The sequence below is a fragment of the Aulonocara sp. 'chitande type north' Nkhata Bay genome, linkage group LG10 (assembly GCF_057382095.1).
Source record: "Aulonocara sp. 'chitande type north' Nkhata Bay isolate Kocher_YH1m ecotype deep benthic linkage group LG10, A_spYH_male_GT1.1, whole genome shotgun sequence".
Lineage (NCBI taxonomy): Eukaryota > Metazoa > Chordata > Actinopteri > Cichliformes > Cichlidae > Aulonocara > Aulonocara sp. 'chitande type north' Nkhata Bay.
The window spans coordinates 16,889,412-16,917,362 of NC_141353.1; the positions used below are offsets into that span (position 1 = coordinate 16,889,412).

The 27,951-nt window shown below is 42.8% G+C and overlaps 5 protein-coding genes across 6 annotated transcripts; 2 read left to right on the forward strand and 3 right to left on the reverse strand.

Moving 5' to 3' along the window:
• Positions 1-339: 339 nt before the first annotated feature.
• On the forward strand, positions 340-11,808 carry LOC147320580 (uncharacterized). 2 transcript variants are annotated; one of them, XM_086308691.1, is made up of 19 exons: positions 340-800; positions 1,103-1,328; positions 1,914-2,120; positions 2,223-2,333; positions 2,568-2,667; positions 3,648-3,715; positions 3,815-3,885; positions 3,977-4,059; positions 4,145-4,256; positions 4,373-4,513; positions 4,729-4,829; positions 5,013-5,178; positions 7,613-7,697; positions 7,787-9,010; positions 9,207-9,511; positions 9,605-9,713; positions 9,882-10,020; positions 10,123-10,518; positions 10,751-11,808. In XM_086308691.1, the coding sequence occupies exons 2-18, from the start codon at positions 1,112-1,114 to the stop codon at positions 10,292-10,294; spliced, it is 3,411 nt and encodes a 1,136-aa protein (XP_086164817.1). In that variant the 5' UTR covers positions 340-800; positions 1,103-1,111; the 3' UTR covers positions 10,295-10,518; positions 10,751-11,808. The 2 variants fall into 2 exon arrangements, with proteins under 2 accessions (XP_086164817.1, XP_086164816.1); XM_086308690.1 differs by lacking the exon at positions 340-800 and having other exon boundaries at positions 882-1,328.
• A 71-nt stretch (positions 11,809-11,879) lies between these two features.
• LOC147320581 (U11/U12 small nuclear ribonucleoprotein 35 kDa protein-like) lies at positions 11,880-13,737 on the forward strand. The gene has a single exon (XM_086308692.1). The coding sequence runs from the start codon at positions 12,247-12,249 to the stop codon at positions 12,949-12,951; it is 705 nt and encodes a 234-aa protein (XP_086164818.1). The 5' UTR covers positions 11,880-12,246; the 3' UTR covers positions 12,952-13,737.
• Positions 13,738-19,991: 6,254 nt separating this feature from the next.
• LOC147320582 (uncharacterized) lies at positions 19,992-22,416 on the reverse strand. Its single transcript, XM_086307627.1, has 2 exons — positions 22,078-22,416; positions 19,992-21,374 (listed from the first exon to the last, which is right to left on the reverse strand). Exons 1-2 carry the CDS (start codon positions 22,414-22,416, stop codon positions 20,280-20,282), a joined length of 1,434 nt encoding a protein of 477 aa, XP_086163753.1. The 3' UTR covers positions 19,992-20,279.
• LOC147320583 (uncharacterized) lies at positions 22,083-24,719 on the reverse strand. Its single transcript, XM_086307628.1, has 2 exons — positions 24,330-24,719; positions 22,083-23,626 (listed from the first exon to the last, which is right to left on the reverse strand). The coding sequence occupies exons 1-2, from the start codon at positions 24,717-24,719 to the stop codon at positions 22,571-22,573; spliced, it is 1,446 nt and encodes a 481-aa protein (XP_086163754.1). The 3' UTR covers positions 22,083-22,570.
• A 154-nt stretch (positions 24,720-24,873) lies between these two features.
• Positions 24,874-27,199, reverse strand: LOC147320584 (uncharacterized). Its single transcript, XM_086307629.1, has 3 exons — positions 27,157-27,199; positions 26,633-26,937; positions 24,874-25,929 (listed from the first exon to the last, which is right to left on the reverse strand). The coding sequence occupies exons 1-3, from the start codon at positions 27,197-27,199 to the stop codon at positions 24,874-24,876; spliced, it is 1,404 nt and encodes a 467-aa protein (XP_086163755.1).
• Between the last annotated feature and the right edge of the window lie 752 nt (positions 27,200-27,951).

Below are 27,951 nucleotides of genomic sequence, written 5' to 3' on the forward strand. Positions count from 1 at the left end.
AAGCGAGATCAGAAATAATGACGGTAATTTTGAATCCTTTTGTTATTTCTTGACTAGGACATTGTTTCTATTTCTGTTTTACTCTTTTCAGTGTTTATAACAGTGTTTATAACAATTGTTGATTTGTTCTGTTCTCATTGTATGACGAATTATGATGGCTGTTTGGTAGCCGTTTGCATACTATGCATACTCTCTCTCTCTCTTCATATGTGTGTGTGTGTGTGTGTACAACAGCTTTATGTTAATGTACAAATATGTTTATGTGGTTTCCATGGTTTTTGCATCTTCTTTAAGTGCGCGTCATTCCATCTCTGAAATCGACAAGACTGGTAAGCTCTCAACTTGCTCTCCGTCTGATATGATCAGGGTTTTTTGTGTGTTTTCTTGAGGTTTTGCGACGCTGCGTGTTAAAGGCCTAGCAGCCGTCATTTAGCCAATGTGAGCCACTCTGTAAGAGCAGGTGGGAGGGAACAGCTGCTTCTGTTGTAAACGTGCTTCCGACTTGGAAATTTCCTCGGTCGAGTGGGTTATCTGGCATTTCCCCTCTTGAGTTTTCTAAACACTAATTTTTGTCGATATTTTAAGTTTGTTAGTTGGACAGAGTTAAATTAGATGTCGAAAGTTACTCTTGTCTACTGGTGTTTGTTATTTAAAAGGAATCTGACAAGATGATTCAAATAAAAACAAACGGTCAAAAACTAATATTTGGCTCTCACTTATGCTAGTCTGTTTTTGAATGTAAACAAATCATCCAATCTAACACAATTTCTGATACTTGTTTGCTGAAAGTTTAGGCGATGGTATGAGGGCAGTGTTTAATATAGCGTTATTTAACTATAAGCTATAAGAGACTTGGAGCTTTTTATTGTCATTGTGCAGTTTTTTGCACAGCGAAATTGGGTATAATCTGTTAATGTGGCTTTTGTATTTAGTTGTTGTTGTCCAAACTCACTGTACTGCTACCTAACCAGTGTAGGATTGATGTAGTATTTAAGTTTTCTTTCCCTTTCCCTTTTTCCAAAATAACAATGAGTTGTTGTTGTTTTTTTTGTTTTGTTTTGTTTTCAGTTCATAAACGTATGTGTCTATGTTCCTAATGCAGCTATGAACAATGACCATAGTTGACAGATCTTCAGAAAAGTCTGACCACGAGTCAGCCGGACTCGGACCTGAAGCTGCTGTGTACAACAGTACACCCTCCTCTGAGGACCAGCCCAAGGACCAAGGGGCTGGTCCTCAGAGTACACCCTCCTCTGAGGACCAGCCCAAGGACCAAGGGGCTGGTCCTCAGAGTACACCCTCCTCTGAGGACCAGCCCAAGGACCAAGGTCAGAGCAAAGCCTGGCTTTTTTTCAAAATGTCTTTTTAAGCTGTTTGAAGATTTTTATTGTCAGACAGAATAGTTTTCCAACCAGTTTTAGCAAATATGGAACCACACTTTTTAGCCATTATTTACCCATATTTGTCAGAATTGGTTTTAGTAACGTACAGCTAATCTTTTTGCTTCTGCTTTCACACAAGTTTGACAACTGCTTTTGTGGGTGTTGTGTTGCTGCTTCCCTTCTCCGTTCATTCATCCAGTTATGTAATGCATCCAGCTTTGCATGATCAGTCACTTCAGCTCGTGATGCAATTGCTGTTTTTATATAAAGACCGGCAGCCCAACTTGTTTAGCAGAAACAAAGGAGAAGGCAAATTGTCCTATCTTTCTTCCTGAGGCTGTTTAGGAGTTTTTCACAGTGGCCAGAATCACATTATATAACTGTTAATAGTTGTAGCTATTACTGTGATGTCCTGACATGACTTTGCCATGTGCCAGTGTGTGGTTGTATAAGTAAGGTGGCATTAAATTATCTCCTTTTTAAAATGTATTGAAACAGATTTTTAGTAATAATTGTGGCTCTGTGTGTCAGTGATCAGCAGTGGCGATGGAATTGACTTGCCCCAGAAGGTGCTGTTCTCACCAGATCGGCTCAGCCTAAATTGGGCCCAGGTTCACCTCATTGGTGCAGGCCTCCAGAACATGGGGAACACCTGCTTCCTCAACTCAGCCCTGCAGTGTCTCAGCTACACCCCTCCTTTAGCAAACTACATGCTGACGCGGGAGCACTCCAAAACATGTAAGTTTATTTCACCAACAGTGGTGTTACGCAGTCCTGCGCTGATTCTCACATTGTATCACTCCTTACTCACTCAGTATTTTGTCTCTGTCTCTGCTGCAGGTCATGAGCCAGGGTTCTGTATGATGTGTACCATGCAAAACCACATCATTCAGGTTTTTACCAACTCTGGGAATGTCATTAAGCCCATTGGTGTACTCAATGAGCTTGGGTGTAAGTGGATGACTGTTGTTGCTGTGCTCTGTGCAAAGTGTTTACCTATATTTTAATGATAGGAGGCGCTGTGTGACTGTTTACCTTTTGTAATTTTGGAGGGAAATAATCTGGAGGGATTTTGAATTCTGTTTTTAAATAAGTGTAAACTTGCATTTAACTGTGGTATCCTTTACAATAATTCACCTCCTGCTTTGTTTTTTGGTTCTGTTTTTCCTCGTTCCCCTCACACAGGGATTGCAAACCACTTCCGCTATGGAAGCCAGGAAGATGCTCATGAATTCCTGCGGTGCACAGTGGATGCTATGCAAAGGTCCTGCTTACCTGGAACCAAGTGAGTGTCATTTTACATTGCATGCATTCTAAACAAGTTAAACACACAAAAATATTTTTACTTGGGCTTGACAGTGTTTGCACTTTATTATGTAGTAAGATCCATAATTAGCTACGTAGAGGTAACACCGTGACAGTAGGAGAATATGAAATAAATCCTTTATCCTGTTTTTCAGGAAGTGCAGTTTATACTAGTTCCTTTTAACTATTAATGCTTCAATTGCTGAGAGTATTTTTCAGAAATGCAGATTCCTCAGTCTCTTGCCTGACTGACACCTCAGTTTACATACTAGGCAAGCCACTTGATATAATACCTCATTATTATATCAAGTTTTTTAATGAACTTGACTGCTCCAACACAGAAAGTATTCTTACACTGGGTGTGGTAGCTTGTTTTGGTAACAGGGCTTGAAAAGATCAGAAGCGGCTTAAACGTGTAGTAAAACAGGTGTCTGGGATTATGGCAGAGAGCTGCCAGACTTAGTGTCTAGTATAGATTTCTTCTGAGGCAACAGGGTAAGCAGTGTGAGCAGGAGCACTCAACCCCTCAGGTCATCTCTTATTCACCCTAATGGCATTAGTGCTATTATTGCAGCAGCAAAATTCAGAAAATCCAGGTTTTTCTATGTGTTACTATAGAGCTTCGAAGTCTATGTGCACATTTAACCAAAACTACACGTTTAACAGATGCACTGGGCTGAGTGTTGTGCTTCTTGTTAGACTCCTAAAAATAATTTATTAATTCATTTATTTTTTTAAGAACCTAAAGTGTCAATTCTCATCAAATCAATTCTTCCCGTGTAGCAGCAGATGGCCTCTTAAGTAATTAATCGTGCTCCAATTCCTCCTATTGTCTTTTCTGCTACTTGAATACTGTAAAGTGATTGTCTGGTTCCAAAATGCTAAAAAATAAATGGTCAGTCAGTTAATTGTTGCACTGTCCTTATTAGTTAACTTTTGTGCTTTATCTTTTTATTATAGATTGGACAGGCAAACGCAGGCAACCTCTTTCATCCATCAAGTGTTTGGCGGGTACCTAAGATCCAGAGGTAAGTCACTGTTTTTTAAGGTTTGATTTATTTTTCTTTTATTTGTCTTTTTATGTCTTACAGCTTGTGTGATACTCATAGCACTGATTTCTGTTTCAGTTAAATGTTTAAACTGCAAAGCTGTCTCAGATACATTTGACCCTTTTCTGGATATCACTCTGGAAATTAAGGTAATTGGACAACATTCAAAGTGACGTTGCTACTATGTATTCTCTGCATTATGGAGTGTGAGGTTTTTCCTCTCTCTCTCTGTTCATATAGACTGCTCCAAATGTCTCCAAAGCTCTGGAGCAGTTTGTCAAGCCAGAACATCTGGGTGGTGAAAATGCTTACAAATGCACCAAGTAAGTCAAAGAGATGCCAAACCATGATGAGTTTTAGTGTTTAGGTGTGATTTTTGTCAACAAGCTGAATGTTTGTTTCCTTCAGGTGCAACAAAATGGTAACGGCCTCAAAAAGATTTACAATCCATCGCAGCGCCAATGTGCTCACCATCTCACTCAAACGCTTTGCAGACTTCAGTGGAGGCAAAATCACAAAGGCAAATGGCCAATAGTGTCTGCTTAAGTCATAAAGATACATGACAGATGCTTTGTTTTATTATAAAACAGGATATTTGCATGTAATGTTTGAATTTTTTTGTTTGGTGGTCATCAGGATGTGAAGTATTTGGAGCATCTGGATCTGCGGCCCTTCATGTCGCAGTCCCACGGGGAGCCCCAGCTCTACAGGCTGTATGCTGTGCTGGTTCACTCTGGATTGAGTTGTCATACTGGACACTATTTCTGCTATATTAAGGTACTGGCTGTGCCCGAATCTGTTTGAATGCTGCTGTTGCGTAGTACAAACAAACAAACACCATAAACAACACATTTCAGCAGAAAACTACTTTGTATGCATTGAAAGAAAGAAAAAAAAAGACCCCTATATAACCATAAGATTCTTCTTTTTAGCTCAAATTCAATTCAGAAACTGAATCTGCTGTGTCACATCTCTCTCATTCTGTCTCACAGGCCAGCAATGAGCAGTGGTTTCAGATGAATGACTCGTCCGTGTCAGTCAGTGACATTAGCACTGTTCTCAACCAGCAGGCCTATGTCCTCTTCTACATCAAGTGAGTAAACATCGGTATTTTTAAACATTCTAGGCTTATTCCTTCAGTAGAACTTTTCCCATCATTATTTAATAATGTAGACATGTTTATTCTCACTTTTCTTGTAGAAAATGTATTATTATAACCTAATGTTATAATGTTGATGCTTTGTCATGGTTAATATTCTTTTTTCCATGTCATCAGGTGCACAGATGTGGGAAAAACTGGGGACTACAGCCACTTGAACCATAACGCTGGCATATCTGGTCAGGCATCTCCCCAGCCGGTGGTGAGCCCACGCACCATCGCCACCATGCCTCACAACAGTGTTGGCTTCATAGGTCCCCAGCTGCCACCACACATGAACAAGGTACTTCCTCACCTGAGGATACTGATAATGTTGTTGTTTTTGTTAAACCCAGTGTTTCATGCAAAACACATTTGTACCTTTCAATTGTGTCTGTTTGAAAAGAATGAAATGATATCATATATTCCTTATTGGCCTACATTTGTACAAAATTCCAAATTATATACACAAAGTCATAGAAATCACTGCTCCAATTGGTCATCATGATTTTAATATTCTCTTTTTCCATAACAATGAAATACGCCTTGGACAAATATGACACGTCAATATTTCATTAGTGTTGTCACATCACATCCTGTAAGCATCGTCTGTCTGTGTCCTTTCTCTGGAAATTAATATTTCCAGCCAATATAGGCAATCCATCAACATGGCTGGAGAGTTGGTAGTTATATACAGTCTGTATAAGTGTGGTTAATCCAATGAAGATTTGTAAGGAGATGGCAGTTACTGTGAATTTACAGCAGTTACACAGTGATTAGTAATAAACAGAGCCAGTGAGAGTGAGTGGATATAAGAAAGTCAGTGACTCAGGTGTGTCGATTGGTTCTGTTTGTGAGACTGGAGGAGACGTAGAAATCTTTTGTTTTAAATCTTAGTTAGGAAGATTCCTGTTTGAAAACAAGCACTTTTTGTGAGAAATACAAGAAGTACATCTGCAGAAAGCACACAGTTACATTCTGTCCATCATGTGGACAAAATCGAAAATGTTGAGCATTGAAAAACTGAGAACGTTGGGCAAGTTCAAAATACGTGTTTGTAAGAACGAAAAACCAAATTGTTCCTAAAATAGTTATGGAAAGTCACTGTTGTATGTCTGTGTTCTACATGTTTATCTGATGGAAAATAAAGGTGCTATTGTTTTATTGCAGTTTCTTGACAATTCTGAGTGGATTTACACAGTATGGGTCAAAATGACCCGCAACAAAATCAATGTCACTTTTTTGTTTTTCAACATAATACAAGGGTTAATTTCCAAAACTTCCATATGATCTTCAATTTGTAGCAGATCCACTATCACACAGCAGCTGGAGCAGTTTCAAATGGAGGTCAGTCCACTGCTGCCACCTGTGGCCAAGTACCAAGCCTACCATAGCCTACTACTAGATTAACTTGCTATGATGACATTGAGTAGAGGCTGAGTGGCTGCACTTACCCCTGGTACATCCAAATCTACCCACAAACATGTTGAAAGATGCAATGGCAGCAATGTGGCTTGTCAACACTGAAAACAATCAGTAAGCAAAGACAACAGGGATCACTTTTTTCTGTTTATTTAACATGCACAACATTTGTAGTCGCCTTCTGCACAGGGGAAGTCCACACACACTGTGTGGTACCACTTTCCACAGAAGGTGCATTCAATCTACAAGACTGAATGAGAAAGTCAGGGTCATTGTCTGACTGTTTATTACTAATCACTGTGTAACTGCTGTACATTCACAGTAACTGCCATCTCCTTACAAATGTTTATTAGATTAACCACACTTATACAGACTGTATATAACAACCAACTCTAAAATGTTTGTTCGCAGAGAAAAGACACAGACTACGGTAACGACATGTGATGTTACAAAACTAGTGAAATATTAGTGTCATTTCATTCATTTCAAAGGTTTATTTGCATGACGCACAAACAGACACAATTGAAAGGTACAAATGTATTGTGCATGAAACGAATTCAGACGTGCTGCAGATGTGTGTCACAAGTTGATCTGGCTGTAGGCTGTGGCACTTGGCCAGTGGTGGCACTGGTTGACTCGAGTCCATGTTAGTGCACACAAAGTAAACTGCTCGCTTTAGTTGTGAAGCAAAAACGCTGAATTCGGAGAAACAAACCGTGTGAGGGGAACGATAACGACAACAAGAGTCTCCCGATCGTTTACTCTTGTTGTCCTGTGAACAACATCGGCATGGTGTTAATTGTTTGCTGTTTTCGCGATCGCGTCGCGCATGAGGATAACCCTAGGTAAACTCGCCACATTTTTAAACATTTTGTTGTTCAACAGCATCAAGACTGACGGAGTGTGTTTGAGATAACCTCACAAGTGTCACAGATGACACATTTGGCGTTTTTTTGCTAGTGTGTAGGTAGCAGCTCCTGAAACGGAAGTCTGCCACACATCTGTTCGACTAACGCCAGTTGATCTAAACGCCAGTAGATCTGGAACACCGGCAGCCTCGCCTCTGTCAGTGCGCCTCAGGGCGGCTGTGGCTACAATTTAGCTTGCCATCACCAGTGTGTGTGAATGGGTGGATGACTGAACGTGTAAAGTGCTTTGGGGTCCTTAGGGACTAAGTAAAGCGCTATACAAATACAGGCCATTTACTTAATGCTGAAATCTAATCTATTGTATTAAATGGGTATGCTTGTAGTTTGGGTAATTTTGTTATGTCAACAAGTTCTGTTTTAAAACTTAATCTCTTGTTAACTGTTCAGATTGCTGAGGTGATTGATGATCGACCTGAGGAAGTGAAACAGATGGAAGTTTTTAGGACCAGCAACAGATGGAAAGCAATTGGAGGTAAATAAGAAGTCACAGAAGTAGGAGGGATTTGTGCAATATTAAGTTAAGACTGTTGTTTACTATAGTTTTACTTCCTCTCCTAAAAGTGGATCAAAATGATGACACAGAGGAAGGAAATGGAAAAGAACATCAAAATACAGAGGCTGGCTCATTAAGCAGAGGTCGACATGACTCACCCGAGTTGTCTTCAAAGAGAAGAGGACAGGATTCTCCTGTCAAAAAGACCCGGCATGACTCTCCAGACATCTCTCCACCAAAGAGAAGTCGGAAGTACTCTCCGGATGTCTCTCCTCCCAGGAGAAGACGTCACGACTCTCCTGATGTCTCTCCTCCCAGGAGAAGACGTCATGACTCTCCAGATGTCTCTCCTCCCAGGAGAAGACGTCATGACTCTCCAGATGTCTCTCCTCCCAGGACTAGACCTCATGACTCTCCAGATGTCTCTCCTCCCAAGAGAAGACGCCACGACTCTCCAGATGTCTCTCCTCCCAGGAGAAGACGTCATGACTCTCCAGATGTCTCTCCTCCCAGGACTAGACCTGATGACTCTCCAGATGTCTCTCCTCCCAGGAGAAGACGTCATGACTCTCCAGATGTCTCTCCTCCCAGGACAAGACGTCACGACTCTCCTGATGTCTCTCCTCCCAGGACTAGACCTCACGACTCTCCAGATGTCTCTCCTCCCAAGAGAAGACGCCACGACTCTCCAGATGTCTCTCCTCCCAGGAGAAGACGTCATGACTCTCCAGATGTCTCTCCTCCCAGGACAAGACGTCACGACTCTCCTGATGTCTCTCCTCCCAGGACTAGACCTCATGACTCTCCAGATGTCTCTCCTCCCAAGAGAAGACGTCATGACTCTCCAGATGTCTCTCCTCACAGGACTAGACCTCACGACTCTCCAGATGTCTCTCCTCCCAGGAGAAGACGTCACGACTCTCCTGATGTCTCTCCTCACAGGACTAGACCTCACGACTCTCCAGATGTCTCTCCTCCCAGGAGAAGAAGTCATGACTCTCCAGATGTCTCTCCTCCCAGGACTAGACATCACAACTCTCCAGATGTCTCTCCTCCCAAGAGAAGACGTCACGACTCTCCTGATGTCTCTCCTCCCAGGAGAAGACATCACGACTCTCCTGATGTCTCTCCTCCCAGGAGAAGACGTCATGACTCTCCAGATGTCTCTCCTCCCAAGAGAAGACGTCACGACTCTCCAGATGTCTCTCCTCCCAGGAGAAGACGCCATGACTCCCCAGACTTGTCACCACCAAGACAGTGTTCAGGAAAGTCAGAAAAAATGCAAAGTAAAGGTCAGTGATCCATTTAAATTGTAAAGTGGAATCTGGTGTGGCATATGAATAAAAGTAAAAAGCAGAGACCCATTTAACATGAGTTTTGAATTGAAATTTATTTTAAAGACATAGCTTGATCTAATAATAAATCTTTAATTTTTGTCCAAAAGGCATTACAAAATGAAAATTAACAAATTAACTGTGTCTTTGTCAGATTCAGCCTCCAACAAAAGCAAGCTCAGCTCATCCTTGTTAAGTAAAAAACGCTCACCGGATCCTCATCGGTCAGCGGTGGCTAAGAAGGGTCAGAATAGACATGATTCAGACTCGGATCCGTCTCCCCCGAGGAAAAGGCCCCTGAAGGGAAACGCCTCAGACTCCGACCAATCTCCCCCAAGGAGGCCCTCAAAAACTAAACGGGGCTCAGACTCTGACCAGTCTCCACCCAGGGGGCAGCCACCGAGTGGAAGGGACTCGGATGGAGATTTGTCACCACCTCGTAGGCCAGGCCAGTCACAGGTAAGCAGACTGTGTTGGAACAAAGATTAATGTCAAATCTGATTTCACTCAAATGTTATATTTTTCAATTGTCTTTTTTTTTTTTATAACCAGGGCCAAAGGATGCTATCTGGTGGAAAGGCAGGCCTGGTTTCTGTGGACATTTTAAGGAAAGAGCAAAAGGAGAACAGACGCAGAGAAAAACACAATCAGCCACTTGAAGGTTTCATCAACTTTTCTCTCTTAAGATTTTTTTACACCCATTGATTGAAGAGCTTCATACAGCTTTGCATCTCATTTCAGCTTATCATCTATATTGTCGTATTTTATTTAGTCCTAAAATTAAATAATGAAGTTTCTACATACTTACCCATTCATCCCCTTTGACCAGATGAATCGCGTAACGCTCAGACGATTTTCAGAGACAAAAGTGGCAAAAGCAGGGATCTGAATTCAGAGAGAAATGAACAGAAAAAGAAAGCTGGTGAAAAAGCGGCAAGAGACGAGAAATACGCTCAGTGGGGAAAAGGGTAAATGTGCATGATCATTTCAAATATCACAGTTTATGTGATTATATCCACATAAAAAATTATAAAAGTGGTTCAATGGTTTATGTTAAAATGTATGTATAGGTTGGCACAGATCCAGATGCATCACCAGAAACTTAAGGAAGCGCTGCGCGAAGCCCTTAAGCCACTTGAGGATCTTGACCGCATGTTGAGAGAACAGGAAAGAGAAGGCGATCCTATGGCTGCAATGCGCAGGCGTAAAAAGGACCGTGGCACAAAAACACAAGATGTTTAACATTACATATGTTTTATTTTATTTATGACTTTATTTTATTTCACCAGGTCAATCCTTGTAAGAAGCTTTTAAATAGCAGCAGTTTTGCTTTTGCTACTGTTTGTATTTTTATTTATTTGTATGTTTGTTTTGATTTTTGTAGAGAAACCTCGATATAAAGGCCCTGCTCCACCTCCAAACCGGTTCAATATTCCACCGGGGTACCGCTGGGACGGAGTTGACAGGTAGAGTTTGTGCATCGGTGACAGAGGAAAACTGTTGAGGACAGAACTGTAGTTTAATATTGAATGTTTTTAATACACACATCAGTTTGTCATTTTGCACATTAATGGTAAAGAAATTGTGATCATTTTTTTCCACGTCTATATTAAATTTGCGCCTAATTGAATGGATTGTCTTTGGCCTTTTAGCTTGTCGTATCATAATTAATAGGGTTATTTTATTTGTGTCTTGCAGGTCAAATGGTTTTGAACAGAAACGCTACCAGAGGATGGCAGATAAAAAGGCTGTGCAGGAAGCGGCCTATAAATGGAGTGTGGAGGATATGTAAAGGCTTTCAGAAAATGATGAATCTGGAGCAGAGCTAAAGAGCACACCTTCTCAACCTTTATGTATAATTTTTATGCTGTTAGAACAACAAGACTAGATGCATCTACGCAGCAAAAGTTCTTTTTTAAATAAACTACATAGAAGAATTTGTTTCACCTTTCCAAACCCTTTTGATACTGTACCATGTGTATCAGATGGAACTGTACAGAAAAATGAAGTGAAGCATGTTCACAATTTTTGTAAGAAGTTATTCACCGTGGAGCAGAAGCTGTTGTGGTTTCAGTGTTTTATTAAAGAATGTTTTTGTAATGCATTGTCCCAAGAGTGTTCAGGCACCTGTAACTTGGATAGCATTTGACATTCAGTCTTTTTAGATAATTTTATACACTTACCACCCATTTTATTAGGCAACAGTAACTCAAATAACCGCTTGTTACAACCAACATATTTTGGTCCTGGACATAGAAATAGAGACATGTCCCTCATGACTCCAAAATGAAACGTAGTGCACAGCAACCAAATGCTGAAAGAGAGTGTCCACAGCTGACTGTCGATGGTATGGTATAGCTGTGAGGGTTTTGTGTACAAGATAAATGCACATTTGAGAGTTCTGTGGTGTAGCTAAAAAAGACTGACCTACAGAGATGTGAAAAAAGCGGCATTCAAATAAGTCATTCCTTGCCATATTAATCAGGGAGTACATACACTGACAGGATGCTGTGACTCTCACAGTGAGGGAATCAGGTTGGGCTCTAATATTTTTTCTAGCAATGTCCGATTCAGTCTAACATCTGTAAAAGTTTTAAGGCACTTTCCACCAGCACTGTCAAAAAGAATTATGGAAGAATGATTTGTAGAATCAAGGAATCGGTGTCCTGGTTGCACATGCTAGACCAATGGCTTAATAACACAACAATGCTATTGCCTTTAATCTGTCACTATCTATGCTATTGATTATGGTGTAATTATATAAAATAAAATTTTTTTTAAAGTGACAGTATTGTGCAATGAATAAAAAGTTTTATTTATAAACTTTTTATTTTTATAAAAAGTATTATTTATTATTAATAATAATTAACCTTACTTCATACTTGCAAATTTGTCGACTGATGCTATAATTAATCTACGTTATCTATTTTTAATTTAAGTTTTAAGTTGGTCTAAGTATCTTAGCACAGCGGAACTCTAGTATCCTTAGTCGGGCGAGTAGGGGGACTTTAAAATGTGACACACTGGACCCCGTTTCATTACGGAATGTTTTTGTTGATGCACTTGGAAGAGTGAATAGATTCAGCGGTACTGGTGTGGTTTAACGCGTAATTGGCGACTAATGCAGAGAAATATTAGCCCTGAAAACTGTTTGTAAAGCCCGCCAGTCTCCTGTGCCATCGTTCTAGTTTAAAATGGCTGACTGGAGTCCGATAGCGAAGGTGTACGACCCGCTGAAAGCTGGTAGCATCGACGGCACAGACGTGGAACCCCATGATCGAGCGGTCTGGAGGGCCATGGGTGCCCGGTACAAGCCCAACAAAGGCGTCGTTGGAGACCCACTGCTCACGCTTTTTGTGTCCCGCTTGAACCCACAGACCACCGAAGATAAACTACACAAAGTGTTCTCTAAGTACGGAGACATCCAGCGGCTCCGGCTGGTCCGGGACATTGTCACGGGTTTCTCCAAAGGATATGCCTTCATTGAGTACAAAGAGGAGCGATCTGTGGTCCGGGCCCGCCGGGACGCCAACAAGCTGGTGGTCGACCAGCATGAAGTGTTCGTGGATTTTGAGCAAGAGAGGACTCTTAAAGGATGGGTGCCGCGGCGGCTCGGCGGCGGGCTTGGAGGGAAAAAGGAATCCGGACAGCTGCGGTTCGGCGGCAGGGACAGGCCTTTCCGTAAACCCATCAATCTCGGGGTAGACCCGGTGCAGGAACGAGGTGGTGGTGGTGGAGGGAGGGAGTGGGACAGACCAAGCGGGAGAGCCAGAGACGATCGGGACCGACACAGAACAGAAGAGTGGGGCAACAGAGGAAGGAGAGATGACCGGGACAGAGGCCGAGAGTGGGATGACCGCAGGCACGGAGACAGGAGCAGGCACCGGGACCGGAGATGAAGCATGTGGCTGCACTTCAGCACTTCAGCTTTCAAAGGAGGACAGTGAATGAGTGTGTGACTTGGATAACTGTTTGTGTGAAAGGTTACTTTTTTGTATGCTGATATTCTTCAGATTGTACTGTATGGTAATCAGGACTCTGCCTGTGGCTGTCATATTCAGTTCTTCTCAGGGAAGTCTCAGGAATGACAAAGTAGGGTTGTTGTGTTTTGTTGGGGTTTTTTTTTTTTACAAGTCTTTATTCTAGCGAAAAAATTACAATACGGGTGGTGTCCAGCCAAATGAGACTTACATCCATCATGTCAAACATGAGCGCCAGCAGCCAGAATCACTGCTTAAGAGTCCAATTGGATTGCTTTGGGAAATCGGAACTGTACTTTTATACAGTTATCATAAATATTATTACCCCACATATACAATTCAAATTTTATTTCTTGCAATTTAAGTCCCAACAGACTTTTTTCCCCATTTACTACAGAATGTTGTTTATCATGTAGATAAACTGAGACAAACAAAACTGCATTTCTTTTTCTGATATTAAGATATTCCAGGGATTAAATGCATAGTTAAACTTCTTTTCACTGACAGAAAGGGAAGTTTCGCTGGTCCGGCCCACTCAAGGTCAAAGGCTATATGTGACTCACAATGTAAAATGAGTTTGCAGTTTTGTTTTGTTTTTAAAAAAGCATAAGTTTAAGAGCACATTGTCAGCCCCATTTCTTTTTAAAAAATGTAAATCAGATTATATCATAAACAATAAAATTCGTCAGTATTCAAACACATTTACTCCTTTTTCCATATACATGCAACTCAGGAATTTGAATCAAATGCTTACTCAGCTCTTACTCAGCCATCTGATCCTCGGTCCTGCCCAGTGAGGTCAATCAGCTTTCGGTTATGGGTCACTGGGTGGATTCTTAAACTGTGCACAAGTATTTCTGAAGTCATCAATATGAAAGATGACGGGAAATGAATCTCTTATTTCATTAAAAGGTAATTCTCTAATGTACCAGAAAAAAACAAGAGGTAGAACTGACTTTTATTTCCAAGTATGTTCTGAGTAGTAAGCTGTCAATTGTAGTGTTATTTATACGAAGAGACAATGAAGTTAGTGCAAACACATATACGTCAAACACACTGAAAACTGAGGCTTTTTTCCACTGGTTTGTGTTTATTACTGTATGATTATTGGGAATACATGCTGGGACAAGACAAATTTCAAGCATTTGTTAAATATGACTTTGACATTTAATATTAATCATGCATGTATGCAAACATGCAAGATGATTTCCACTGCCGCTTAGAAGTCATGCTTAGCTGGTCTTTGCCTTTCACCGTACCCGACATTCACGATGGGCCAGCCTGGGTAAGTCTCTCTTTGGACCGTGCTGAAGTTGATCCTGTGAATCAGAAGAATCAGAGCACGCAGACACAGAGTAGCTGCTCCCTACATGAAGGACACTGTGATGATGATAAACCTGCTCTCACCTGAACGCAGGGTTAATGCCAATGTTGTCAGGCTGCGGGAAAGCAGGTGTCCGCCTCCTGTGGCAGGAGGATGGGGGAGGGAAGTCTTTCTGATACTGAGACTGCATCTGGGCTGTTTCCTGTTCGTTTTTTGCTGCTGCTGACATGTGATCACGGTTGCCTTCTTGCTCATTCCCTCTCACTTCTCTGTCCTCGCGTCTGTTTCCTCTTCCTGTTTATCATGAGGATGCAGGAGGAGAATGGTGAGATTCCTGTTGTGTGTTACAGCCTGCTGAAGGGTAATCAGAACTTTGCTAAAGGCAGAATTTCATCAACAGTAATCACACTTTCCATAAATAAACTTTCTTACTTTCTTGATCATACTACATGTATTACACTATTTGCTTTTTTCATTTTAATCTTGAGAGAATAATACTTTATACATAAATGAGATGAAATGTTCTTATGAATATAAATCATTTGCTTTGGATGTCGCAGAGCTGTGTGAAGGACACGGGAACACATACACAAATAATTACTGCTGAGGGCAATCCAATCCTGTGTCTGTGAGTAAGAGTGGCAGGAATTTCACTGCACAGCAGAGAAAACAATATCACTCCTCCAGATGCTCTGTGTCTATAACAGCATTTTCACATTTAACCTTATATGGTCTTTCTTATGTTCTATTTGAGGTATTAAATACTTTATTACAGTGTTTTTCAGTTTAATGGCAGTGTAGGGTTTTTTTTTAATCTAAGCTTTAATCACAAAATCACCTTTATAATCTCTACCATCTCTGCCTTCTCACTCATAGCACACTGCCCAAACCATTTCCAAGACACACACATGCACTGAACAGAAAGCCACAGCCTTGCGTGCCATCATAATGAGTCTTATCTTTATACAGACATGATGAGTTTACTCTCTAGGGTGAGCCAAGTCTGTTGACCTTTGCCTGGATCTTGGTCTGGGATAGGCCTGAAGCAGAAAGCCTCACGTGATGTGGTCTCCATCTTAGCAGGTGTGTCCGGGTAGAGGAGGAATCCTAAAAAGGGTGAAACGTAGACTGTTGACTCTTGTTCCCCTTTTTTAAACCCACTACTTTGGAGTGATTCCAGTTAAATCAAATCAAATCAAATCACTTTTATTGTCACATCACATGTGCAGGTACATTGGTACAGCACATGTGAGTGAAATTCTTGTGTGCGAGCTTCACAAGCAACAGAGTTGTGCAAAATACAATAATGTAAACAAGCAAAACACAAGAATGGCTACATCTGAAACTAATAAATATATGTACAATATATAATAGTATATGCATTTCTGGATGTGTATACTAAATATTTTCCTACGTGTGTGTGTGTGTGTGTGTGTGTGTGTGTGTGTGTGTGTACACATATTTTACAAGTTTCACAGTTTCTGAAATCTTTCCAGTTAGGTCTCTTTTTCACAGCTTGTTTACTTTGCATATAAATTCTATAAAATATGCTTAATGACAGTGACAATTAATCATTCACACAGACCTGATTTTTGTGACAACAAAACAAAGTTTTATTTCTGTCTGTTTATTTAGTGATGTGCACCGAGATTAAAGCGAGATCAGAAATAATGACGGTAATTTTGAATCCTTTTGTTATTTCTTGACTAGGACATTGTTTCTATTTCTGTTTTACTCTTTTCAGTGTTTGAACTTTCTTTCTTTTTTTCCTTTGCCACTGAGCTTTTTTTGCAAACACTAATTTAGATGATTAAAGCTGACAGTGGAGGATTTGAGAGCATAAGTAACTTTATCTGTTGCTGGTATGAAGGAGCAGCAGGACTTTACCTGCCACTGTTGGTGGTTCGCCCCTTTTTATCCTCTGGTAGCGTTTCTGTTCAAAACCATTTGACCTGCAAGACACAAATAAAATAACCCTATTAATTATGATACGACAAGCTAAAAGGCCAAAGACAATCCATTCAATTAGGCGCAAATTTAATATAGACGTGGAAAAAAATGATCACAATTTCTTTACCATTAATGTGCAAAATGACAAACTGATGTGTGTATTAAAAACATTCAATATTAAACTACAGTTCTGTCCTCAACAGTTTTCCTCTGTCACCGATGCACAAACTCTACCTGTCAACTCCCAGCGGTACCCCGGTGGAATATTGAACCGGTTTGGAGGTGGAGCAGGGCCTTTATATCGAGGTTTCTCTACAAAAACTCAAAACAAACATACAAATAAATAAAAATACAAACAGTAGCAAAAACAAAACTGCTGCTATTTAAAAGCTTCTTACAAGGATTGACCTGGTGAAATAAAATAAAGTCATAAATAAAATAAAACATATGTAATGTTAAACATCTTGTGTTTTTGTGCCACGGTCCTTTTTACGCCTGCGCATTGCAGCCATAGGATCGCCTTCTCTTTCCTGTTCTCTCAACATGCGGTCAAGATCCTCAAGTGGCTTAAGGGCTTCGCGCAGCGCTTCCTTAAGTTTCTGGTGATGCATCTGGATCTGTGCCAACCTATACATACATTTTAACATAAACCATTGAACCACTTTTATAATTTTTTATGTGGATATAATCACATAAACTGTGATATTTGAAATGATCATGCACATTTACCGTTTTCCCCACTGAGCGTATTTCTCGTCTGTTGCCGCTTTTTCACCAGCTTTCTTTTTCTGTTCATTTCTCTCTGAAATCAGATCCCTGCTTTTGCCACTTTTGTCTCTGAAAATCGTCTGAGCGTTACGCGATTCATCTGGTCAAAGGGGATGAATGGGTAAGTATGTAGAAACTTCATTATTTAATTTTAGGACTAAATAAAATACGACAATATAGATGATAAGCTGAAATGAGATGCAAAGCTGTATGAAGCTCTTCAATCAATGGGTGTAAAAAAATCTTAAGAGAGAAAAGTTGATGAAACCTTCAAGTGGCTGATTGTGTTTTTCTCTGCGTCTGTTCTCCTTTTGCTCTTTCCTTAGAATGTCCACAGAAACCAGGCCTGCCTTTCCACCAGATAGCATCCTTTGGCCCTGGTTATAAAAAAAAAAAAGACAATTGAAAAATATAACATTTGAGTGAAATCAGATTTGACATTAATCTTTGTTCCAACACAGTCTGCTTACCTGTGACTGGCCTGGCCTACGAGGTGGTGACAAATCTCCATCCGAGTCCCTTCCACTCGGTGGCTGCCCCCTGGGTGGAGACTGGTCAGAGTCTGAGCCCCGTTTAGTTTTTGAGGGCCTCCTTGGGGGAGATTGGTCGGAGTCTGAGGCGTTTCCCTTCAGGGGCCTTTTCCTCGGGGGAGACGGATCCGAGTCTGAATCATGTCTATTCTGACCCTTCTTAGCCACCGCTGACCGATGAGGATCCGGTGAGCGTTTTTTACTTAACAAGGATGAGCTGAGCTTGCTTTTGTTGGAGGCTGAATCTGACAAAGACACAGTTAATTTGTTAATTTTCATTTTGTAATGCCTTTTGGACAAAAATTAAAGATTTATTATTAGATCAAGCTATGTCTTTAAAATAAATTTCAATTCAAAACTCATGTTAAATGGGTCTCTGCTTTTTACTTTTATTCATATGCCACACCAGATTCCACTTTACAATTTAAATGGATCACTGACCTTTACTTTGCATTTTTTCTGACTTTCCTGAACACTGTCTTGGTGGTGACAAGTCTGGGGAGTCATGGCGTCTTCTCCTGGGAGGAGAGACATCTGGAGAGTCGTGACGTCTTCTCTTGGGAGGAGAGACATCTGGAGAGTCATGACGTCTTCTCCTGGGAGGAGAGACATCAGGAGAGTCGTGACGTCTTCTCTTGGGAGGAGAGACATCTGGAGAGTTGTGATGTCTAGTCCTGGGAGGAGAGACATCTGGAGAGTCATGACGTCTTCTCCTGGGAGGAGAGACATCTGGAGAGTCGTGAGGTCTAGTCCTGTGAGGAGAGACATCAGGAGAGTCGTGACGTCTTCTCCTGGGAGGAGAGACATCTGGAGAGTCGTGAGGTCTAGTCCTGTGAGGAGAGACATCTGGAGAGTCATGACGTCTTCTCTTGGGAGGAGAGACAACAGGAGAGTCGTGACGTCTTCTCTTGGGAGGAGAGACATCTGGAGAGTCATGAGGTCTAGTCCTGGGAGGAGAGACATCTGGAGAGTCATGACGTCTTCTCCTGGGAGGAGAGACATCTGGAGAGTCGTGAGGTCTAGTCCTGGGAGGAGAGACATCTGGAGAGTCATGACGTCTTCTCCTGGGAGGAGAGACATCTGGAGAGTCGTGAGGTCTAGTCCTGGGAGGAGAGACATCAGGAGAGTCATGACGTCTTCTCCTGGGAGGAGAGACATCTGGAGAGTCGTGAGGTCTAGTCCTGGGAGGAGAGACATCTGGAGAGTCATGACGTCTTCTCCTGGGAGGAGAGACATCTGGAGAGTCGTGAGGTCTAGTCCTGGGAGGAGAGACATCAGGAGAGTCGTGACGTCTTGTCCTGTGAGGAGAGACATTCGGAGAGTACTTCCGACTTCTCTTTGGTGGAGAGATGTCTGGAGAGTCATGCCGGGTCTTTTTGACAGGAGAATCCTGTCCTCTTCTCTTTGAGTTAAATATCTTGTGTTTTTGTGCCACGGTCCTTTTTACGCCTGCGCATTGCAGCCATAGGATCGCCTTCTCTTTCCTGTTCTCTCAACATGCGGTCAAGATCCTCAAGTGGCTTAAGGGCTTCGCGCAGCGCTTCCTTAAGTTTCTGGTGATGCATCTGGATCTGTGCCAACCTATACATACATTTTAACATAAACCATTGAACCACTTTTATAATTTTTTATGTGGATATAATCACATAAACTGTGATATTTGAAATGATCATGCACATTTACCCTATTCCCCACTGAGCGTATTTCTCGTCTCTTGCCGCTTTTTCACCAGCTTTCTTTTTCTGTTCATTTCTCTCTGAATCCAGATCCCTCCTTTTGCCACTTTTGTCTCTGAAAATCGTCTGAGCGTTACGCGATTCATCTGGTCAAAGGGTAAGTATGTAGAAACTTCATTATTTAATTTTAGGACTAAATAAAATACGACAATATAGATGATAAGCTGAAATGAGATGCAAAGCTGTATGAAGCTCTTCAATCAATGGGTGTAAAAAAATCTTAAGAGAGAAAAGTTGATGAAATCTTCAAGTGGCTGATTGTGTTTTTCTCTGCGTCTGTTCTCCTTTTGCTCTTTCCTTAAAATGTCCACAGAAACCAGGCCTGCCTTTCCACCAGATAGCATCCTTTGGCCCTGGTTATAAAAAAAAAAAAGACAATTGAAAAATATAACATTTGAGTGAAATCAGATTTGACATTAATCTTTGTTCCAACACAGTCTGCTTACCTGTGACTGGCCTGGCCTACGAGGTGGTGACAAATCTCCATCCGAGTCCCTTCCACTCGGTGGCTGCCCCCTGGGTGGAGACTGGTCAGAGTCTGAGCCCCGTTTAGTTTTTGAGGGCCTCCTTGGGGGAGATTGGTCGGAGTCTGAGGCGTTTCCCTTCAGGGGCCTTTTCCTCGGGGGAGACGGATCCAAGTCTGAATCATGTCTATTCTGACCCTTCTTAGCCACCGCTGACCGATGAGGATCCGGTGAGCGTTTTTTACTTAACAAGGATGAGCTGAGCTTGCTTTTGTTGGAGGCTGAATCTGACAAAGACACAGTTAATTTGTTAATTTTCATTTTGTAATGCCTTTTGGACAAAAATTAAAGATTTATTATTAGATCAAGCTATGTCTTTAAAATAAATTTCAATTCAAAACTCATGTTAAATGGGTCTCTGCTTTTTACTTTTATTCATATGCCACACCAGATTCCACTTTACAATTTAAATGGATCACTGACCTTTACTTTGCATTTTTTCTGACTTTCCTGAACACTGTCTTGGTGGTGACAAGTCTGGGGAGTCATGGCGTCTTCTCCTGGGAGGAGAGACATCTGGAGAGTCGTGACGTCTTCTCTTGGGAGGAGAGACATCTGGAGAGTCATGACGTCTTCTCCTGGGAGGAGAGACATCAGGAGAGTCGTGACGTCTTCTCTTGGGAGGAGAGACATCTGGAGAGTTGTGATGTCTAGTCCTGGGAGGAGAGACATCTGGAGAGTCATGACGTCTTCTCCTGGGAGGAGAGACATCTGGAGAGTCGTGAGGTCTAGTCCTGTGAGGAGAGACATCAGGAGAGTCGTGACGTCTTCTCCTGGGAGGAGAGACATCTGGAGAGTCGTGAGGTCTAGTCCTGTGAGGAGAGACATCTGGAGAGTCATGACGTCTTCTCTTGGGAGGAGAGACAACAGGAGAGTCGTGACGTCTTCTCTTGGGAGGAGAGACATCTGGAGAGTCGTGAGGTCTAGTCCTGTGAGGAGAGACATCTGGAGAGTCATGACGTCTTCTCTTGGGAGGAGAGACAACAGGAGAGTCGTGACGTCTTCTCTTGGGAGGAGAGACATCTGGAGAGTCATGACGTCTTCTCCTGGGAGGAGAGACATCTGGAGAGTCGTGAGGTCTAGTCCTGGGAGGAGAGACATCTGGAGAGTCATGACGTCTTCTCCTGGGAGGAGAGACATCTGGAGAGTCGTGAGGTCTAGTCCTGGGAGGAGAGACATCAGGAGAGTCATGACGTCTTCTCCTGGGAGGAGAGACATCTGGAGAGTCGTGAGGTCTAGTCCTGGGAGGAGAGACATCTGGAGAGTCATGACGTCTTCTCCTGGGAGGAGAGACATCAGGAGAGTCGTGACGTCTTGTCCTGTGAGGAGAGACATTCGGAGAGTACTTCCGACTTCTCTTTGGTGGAGAGATGTCTGGAGAGTCATGCCGGGTCTTTTTGACAGGAGAATCCTGTCCTCTTCTCTTTGAGTTAAATATCTTGTGTTTTTGTGCCACGGTCCTTTTTACGCCTGCGCATTGCAGCCATAGGATCGCCTTCTCTTTCCTGTTCTCTCAACATGCGGTCAAGATCCTCAAGTGGCTTAAGGGCTTCGCGCAGCGCTTCCTTAAGTTTCTGGTGATGCATCTGGATCTGTGCCAACCTATACATACATTTTAACATAAACCATTGAACCACTTTTATAATTTTTTATGTGGATATAATCACATAAACTGTGATATTTGAAATGATCATGCACATTTACCCTTTTCCCCACTGAGCGTATTTCTCGTCTCTTGCCGCTTTTTCACCAGCTTTCTTTTTCTGTTCATTTCTCTCTGAATCCAGATCCCTCCTTTTGCCACTTTTGTCTCTGAAAATCGTCTGAGCCTTACGCGATTCATCTGGTCAAAGGGGATGAATGGGTAAGTATGTAGAAACTTCATTATTTAATTTTAGGACTAAATAAAATACGACAATATAGATGATAAGCTGAAATGAGATGCAAAGCTGTATGAAGCTCTTCAATCAATGGGTGTAAAAAAATCTTAAGAGAGAAAAGTTGATGAAACCTTCAAGTGGCTGATTGTGTTTTTCTCTGCGTCTGTTCTCCTTTTGCTCTTTCCTTAAAATGTCCACAGAAACCAGGCCTGCCTTTCCACCAGATAGCATCCTTTGGCCCTGGTTATAAAAAAAAAAAAGACAATTGAAAAATATAACATTTGAGTGAAATCGGATTTGACATTAATCTTTGTTCCAACACAGTCTGCTTACCTGTGACTGGCCTGGCCTACGAGGTGGTGACAAATCTCCATCCGAGTCCCTTCCACTCGGTGGCTGCCCCCTGGGTGGAGACTGGTCAGAGTCTGAGCCCCGTTTAGTTTTTGAGGGCCTCCTTGGGGGAGATTGGTCGGAGTCTGAGGCGTTTCCCTTCAGGGGCCTTTTCCTCGGGGGAGACGGATCCGAGTCTGAATCATGTCTATTCTGACCCTTCTTAGCCACCGCTGACCGATGAGGATCCGGTGAGCGTTTTTTACTTAACAAGGATGAGCTGAGCTTGCTTTTGTTGGAGGCTGAATCTGACAAAGACACAGTTAATTTGTTAATTTTCATTTTGTAATGCCTTTTGGACAAAAATTAAAGATTTATTATTAGATCAAGCTATGTCTTTAAAATAAATTTCAATTCAAAACTCATGTTAAATGGGTCTCTGCTTTTTACTTTTATTCATATGCCACACCAGATTCCACTTTACAATTTAAATGGATCACTGACCTTTACTTTGCATTTTTTCTGACTTTCCTGAACACTGTCTTGGTGGTGACAAGTCTGGGGAGTCATGGCGTCTTCTCCTGGGAGGAGAGACATCTGGAGAGTCGTGACGTCTTCTCTTGGGAGGAGAGACATCTGGAGAGTCATGACGTCTTCTCCTGGGAGGAGAGACATCAGGAGAGTCGTGACGTCTTCTCTTGGGAGGAGAGACATCTGGAGAGTTGTGATGTCTAGTCCTGGGAGGAGAGACATCTGGAGAGTCATGACGTCTTCTCCTGGGAGGAGAGACATCTGGAGAGTCGTGAGGTCTAGTCCTGTGAGGAGAGACATCAGGAGAGTCGTGACGTCTTCTCCTGGGAGGAGAGACATCTGGAGAGTCGTGAGGTCTAGTCCTGTGAGGAGAGACATCTGGAGAGTCATGACGTCTTCTCTTGGGAGGAGAGACAACAGGAGAGTCGTGACGTCTTCTCTTGGGAGGAGAGACATCTGGAGAGTCATGAGGTCTAGTCCTGGGAGGAGAGACATCTGGAGAGTCATGACGTCTTCTCCTGGGAGGAGAGACATCTGGAGAGTCGTGAGGTCTAGTCCTGGGAGGAGAGACATCTGGAGAGTCATGACGTCTTCTCCTGGGAGGAGAGACATCTGGAGAGTCGTGAGGTCTAGTCCTGGGAGGAGAGACATCAGGAGAGTCATGACGTCTTCTCCTGGGAGGAGAGACATCTGGAGAGTCGTGAGGTCTAGTCCTGGGAGGAGAGACATCTGGAGAGTCATGACGTCTTCTCCTGGGAGGAGAGACATCTGGAGAGTCGTGAGGTCTAGTCCTGGGAGGAGAGACATCAGGAGAGTCGTGACGTCTTGTCCTGTGAGGAGAGACATTCGGAGAGTACTTCCGACTTCTCTTTGGTGGAGAGATGTCTGGAGAGTCATGCCGGGTCTTTTTGACAGGAGAATCCTGTCCTCTTCTCTTTGAGTTAAATATCTTGTGTTTTTGTGCCACGGTCCTTTTTACGCCTGCGCATTGCAGCCATAGGATCGCCTTCTCTTTCCTGTTCTCTCAACATGCGGTCAAGATCCTCAAGTGGCTTAAGGGCTTCGCGCAGCGCTTCCTTAAGTTTCTGGTGATGCATCTGGATCTGTGCCAACCTATACATACATTTTAACATAAACCATTGAACCACTTTTATAATTTTTTATGTGGATATAATCACATAAACTGTGATATTTGAAATGATCATGCACATTTACCCTTTTCCCCACTGAGCGTATTTCTCGTCTCTTGCCGCTTTTTCACCAGCTTTCTTTTTCTGTTCATTTCTCTCTGAATCCAGATCCCTCCTTTTGCCACTTTTGTCTCTGAAAATCGTCTGAGCCTTACGCGATTCATCTGGTCAAAGGGGATGAATGGGTAAGTATGTAGAAACTTCATTATTTAATTTTAGGACTAAATAAAATACGACAATATAGATGATAAGCTGAAATGAGATGCAAAGCTGTATGAAGCTCTTCAATCAATGGGTGTAAAAAAATCTTAAGAGAGAAAAGTTGATGAAACCTTCAAGTGGCTGATTGTGTTTTTCTCTGCGTCTGTTCTCCTTTTGCTCTTTCCTTAAAATGTCCACAGAAACCAGGCCTGCCTTTCCACCAGATAGCATCCTTTGGCCCTGGTTATAAAAAAAAAAAAGACAATTGAAAAATATAACATTTGAGTGAAATCAGATTTGACATTAATCTTTGTTCCAACACAGTCTGCTTACCTGTGACTGGCCTGGCCTACGAGGTGGTGACAAATCTCCATCCGAGTCCCTTCCACTCGGTGGCTGCCCCCTGGGTGGAGACTGGTCAGAGTCTGAGCCCCGTTTAGTTTTTGAGGGCCTCCTTGGGGGAGATTGGTCGGAGTCTGAGCCCCGTTTAGTTTTTGAGGGCCTCCTTGGGGGAGATTGGTCGGAGTCTGAGGCGTTTCCCTTCAGGGGCCTTTTCCTCGGGGGAGACGGATCCGAGTCTGAATCATGTCTATTCTGACCCTTCTTAGCCACCGCTGACCGATGAGGATCCGGTGAGCGTTTTTTACTTAACAAGGATGAGCTGAGCTTGCTTTTGTTGGAGGCTGAATCTGACAAAGACACAGTTAATTTGTTAATTTTCATTTTGTAATGCCTTTTGGACAAAAATTAAAGATTTATTATTAGATCAAGCTATGTCTTTAAAATAAATTTCAATTCAAAACTCATGTTAAATGGGTCTCTGCTTTTTACTTTTATTCATATGCCACACCAGATTCCACTTTACAATTTAAATGGATCACTCACCTTTACTTTGCATTTTTTCTGACTTTCCTGAACACTGTCTTGGTGGTGACAAGTCTGGGGAGTCATGGCGTCTTCTCCTGGGAGGAGAGACATCTGGAGAGTCGTGACGTCTTCTCTTGGGAGGAGAGACATCTGGAGAGTCATGACGTCTTCTCCTGGGAGGAGAGACATCAGGAGAGTCGTGACGTCTTCTCTTGGGAGGAGAGACATCTGGAGAGTTGTGATGTCTAGTCCTGGGAGGAGAGACATCTGGAGAGTCATGACGTCTTCTCCTGGGAGGAGAGACATCTGGAGAGTCGTGAGGTCTAGTCCTGTGAGGAGAGACATCAGGAGAGTCGTGACGTCTTCTCCTGGGAGGAGAGACATCTGGAGAGTCGTGAGGTCTAGTCCTGTGAGGAGAGACATCTGGAGAGTCATGACGTCTTCTCTTGGGAGGAGAGACAACAGGAGAGTCGTGACGTCTTCTCTTGGGAGGAGAGACATCTGGAGAGTCATGAGGTCTAGTCCTGGGAGGAGAGACATCTGGAGAGTCATGACGTCTTCTCCTGGGAGGAGAGACATCTGGAGAGTCGTGAGGTCTAGTCCTGGGAGGAGAGACATCTGGAGAGTCATGACGTCTTCTCCTGGGAGGAGAGACATCTGGAGAGTCGTGAGGTCTAGTCCTGGGAGGAGAGACATCAGGAGAGTCATGACGTCTTCTCCTGGGAGGAGAGACATCTGGAGAGTCGTGAGGTCTAGTCCTGGGAGGAGAGACATCTGGAGAGTCATGACGTCTTCTCCTGGGAGGAGAGACATCTGGAGAGTCGTGAGGTCTAGTCCTGGGAGGAGAGACATCAGGAGAGTCGTGACGTCTTGTCCTGTGAGGAGAGACATTCGGAGAGTACTTCCGACTTCTCTTTGGTGGAGAGATGTCTGGAGAGTCATGCCGGGTCTTTTTGACAGGAGAATCCTGTCCTCTTCTCTTTGAGTTAAATATCTTGTGTTTTTGTGCCACGGTCCTTTTTACGCCTGCGCATTGCAGCCATAGGATCGCCTTCTCTTTCCTGTTCTCTCAACATGCGGTCAAGATCCTCAAGTGGCTTAAGGGCTTCGCGCAGCGCTTCCTTAAGTTTCTGGTGATGCATCTGGATCTGTGCCAACCTATACATACATTTTAACATAAACCATTGAACCACTTTTATAATTTTTTATGTGGATATAATCACATAAACTGTGATATTTGAAATGATCATGCACATTTACCCTTTTCCCCACTGAGCGTATTTCTCGTCTCTTGCCGCTTTTTCACCAGCTTTCTTTTTCTGTTCATTTCTCTCTGAATCCAGATCCCTCCTTTTGCCACTTTTGTCTCTGAAAATCGTCTGAGCCTTACGCGATTCATCTGGTCAAAGGGGATGAATGGGTAAGTATGTAGAAACTTCATTATTTAATTTTAGGACTAAATAAAATACGACAATATAGATGATAAGCTGAAATGAGATGCAAAGCTGTATGAAGCTCTTCAATCAATGGGTGTAAAAAAATCTTAAGAGAGAAAAGTTGATGAAACCTTCAAGTGGCTGATTGTGTTTTTCTCTGCGTCTGTTCTCCTTTTGCTCTTTCCTTAAAATGTCCACAGAAACCAGGCCTGCCTTTCCACCAGATAGCATCCTTTGGCCCTGGTTATAAAAAAAAAAAAGACAATTGAAAAATATAACATTTGAGTGAAATCGGATTTGACATTAATCTTTGTTCCAACACAGTCTGCTTACCTGTGACTGGCCTGGCCTACGAGGTGGTGACAAATCTCCATCCGAGTCCCTTCCACTCGGTGGCTGCCCCCTGGGTGGAGACTGGTCAGAGTCTGAGCCCCGTTTAGTTTTTGAGGGCCTCCTTGGGGGAGATTGGTCGGAGTCTGAGGCGTTTCCCTTCAGGGGCCTTTTCCTCGGGGGAGACGGATCCGAGTCTGAATCATGTCTATTCTGACCCTTCTTAGCCACCGCTGACCAATGAGGATCCGGTGAGCGTTTTTTACTTAACAAGGATGAGCTGAGCTTGCTTTTGTTGGAGGCTGAATCTGACAAAGACACAGTTAATTTGTTAATTTTCATTTTGTAATGCCTTTTGGACAAAAATTAAAGATTTATTATTAGATCAAGCTATGTCTTTAAAATAAATTTCAATTCAAAACTCATGTTAAATGGGTCTCTGCTTTTTACTTTTATTCATATGCCACACCAGATTCCACTTTACAATTTAAATGGATCACTGACCTTTACTTTGCATTTTTTCTGACTTTCCTGAACACTGTCTTGGTGGTGACAAGTCTGGGGAGTCATGGCGTCTTCTCCTGGGAGGAGAGACATCTGGAGAGTCGTGACGTCTTCTCTTGGGAGGAGAGACATCTGGAGAGTCATGACGTCTTCTCCTGGGAGGAGAGACATCAGGAGAGTCGTGACGTCTTCTCTTGGGAGGAGAGACATCTGGAGAGTTGTGATGTCTAGTCCTGGGAGGAGAGACATCTGGAGAGTCATGACGTCTTCTCCTGGGAGGAGAGACATCTGGAGAGTCGTGAGGTCTAGTCCTGTGAGGAGAGACATCAGGAGAGTCGTGACGTCTTCTCCTGGGAGGAGAGACATCTGGAGAGTCGTGAGGTCTAGTCCTGTGAGGAGAGACATCTGGAGAGTCATGACGTCTTCTCTTGGGAGGAGAGACAACAGGAGAGTCGTGACGTCTTCTCTTGGGAGGAGAGACATCTGGAGAGTCATGAGGTCTAGTCCTGGGAGGAGAGACATCTGGAGAGTCATGACGTCTTCTCCTGGGAGGAGAGACATCTGGAGAGTCGTGAGGTCTAGTCCTGGGAGGAGAGACATCTGGAGAGTCATGACGTCTTCTCCTGGGAGGAGAGACATCTGGAGAGTCGTGAGGTCTAGTCCTGGGAGGAGAGACATCAGGAGAGTCATGACGTCTTCTCCTGGGAGGAGAGACATCTGGAGAGTCGTGAGGTCTAGTCCTGGGAGGAGAGACATCTGGAGAGTCATGACGTCTTCTCCTGGGAGGAGAGACATCTGGAGAGTCGTGAGGTCTAGTC

Coding starts and splice junctions, on each gene's coding strand:
- LOC147320580 (XM_086308691.1), top strand. CDS start 1,112: ATGACCATAGTTGACAGATCTTCAGAAAAGTCTGACCACGAGTCAGCC. Junction 1,329..1,913: donor GGACCAGCCCAAGGACCAAG/GTCAGAGCAAAG, acceptor TCTGTGTGTCAG/TGATCAGCAGTGGCGATGGA. Junction 9,011..9,206: donor AGAAAAAATGCAAAGTAAAG/GTCAGTGATCCA, acceptor TGTCTTTGTCAG/ATTCAGCCTCCAACAAAAGC.
- LOC147320584 (XM_086307629.1), bottom strand. CDS start 27,199: ATGACTCCCCAGACTTGTCACCACCAAGACAGTGTTCAGGAAA. Junction 26,938..27,156: donor CCAAGACAGTGTTCAGGAAA/GTCAGAAAAAAT, acceptor TGTCTTTGTCAG/ATTCAGCCTCCAACAAAAGC. Junction 25,930..26,632: donor GTAGGCCAGGCCAGTCACAG/GTAAGCAGACTG, acceptor GCATGTTGAGAG/AACAGGAAAGAGAAGGCGAT.
- LOC147320581 (XM_086308692.1), top strand. CDS start 12,247: ATGGCTGACTGGAGTCCGATAGCGAAGGTGTACGACCCGCTGAAAGCT.
- LOC147320583 (XM_086307628.1), bottom strand. CDS start 24,719: ATGAAAATTAACAAATTAACTGTGTCTTTGTCAGATTCAGCCTCCAAC. Junction 23,627..24,329: donor GTAGGCCAGGCCAGTCACAG/GTAAGCAGACTG, acceptor GCATGTTGAGAG/AACAGGAAAGAGAAGGCGAT.
- LOC147320582 (XM_086307627.1), bottom strand. CDS start 22,416: ATGAAAATTAACAAATTAACTGTGTCTTTGTCAGATTCAGCCTCCAAC. Junction 21,375..22,077: donor GTAGGCCAGGCCAGTCACAG/GTAAGCAGACTG, acceptor GCATGTTGAGAG/AACAGGAAAGAGAAGGCGAT.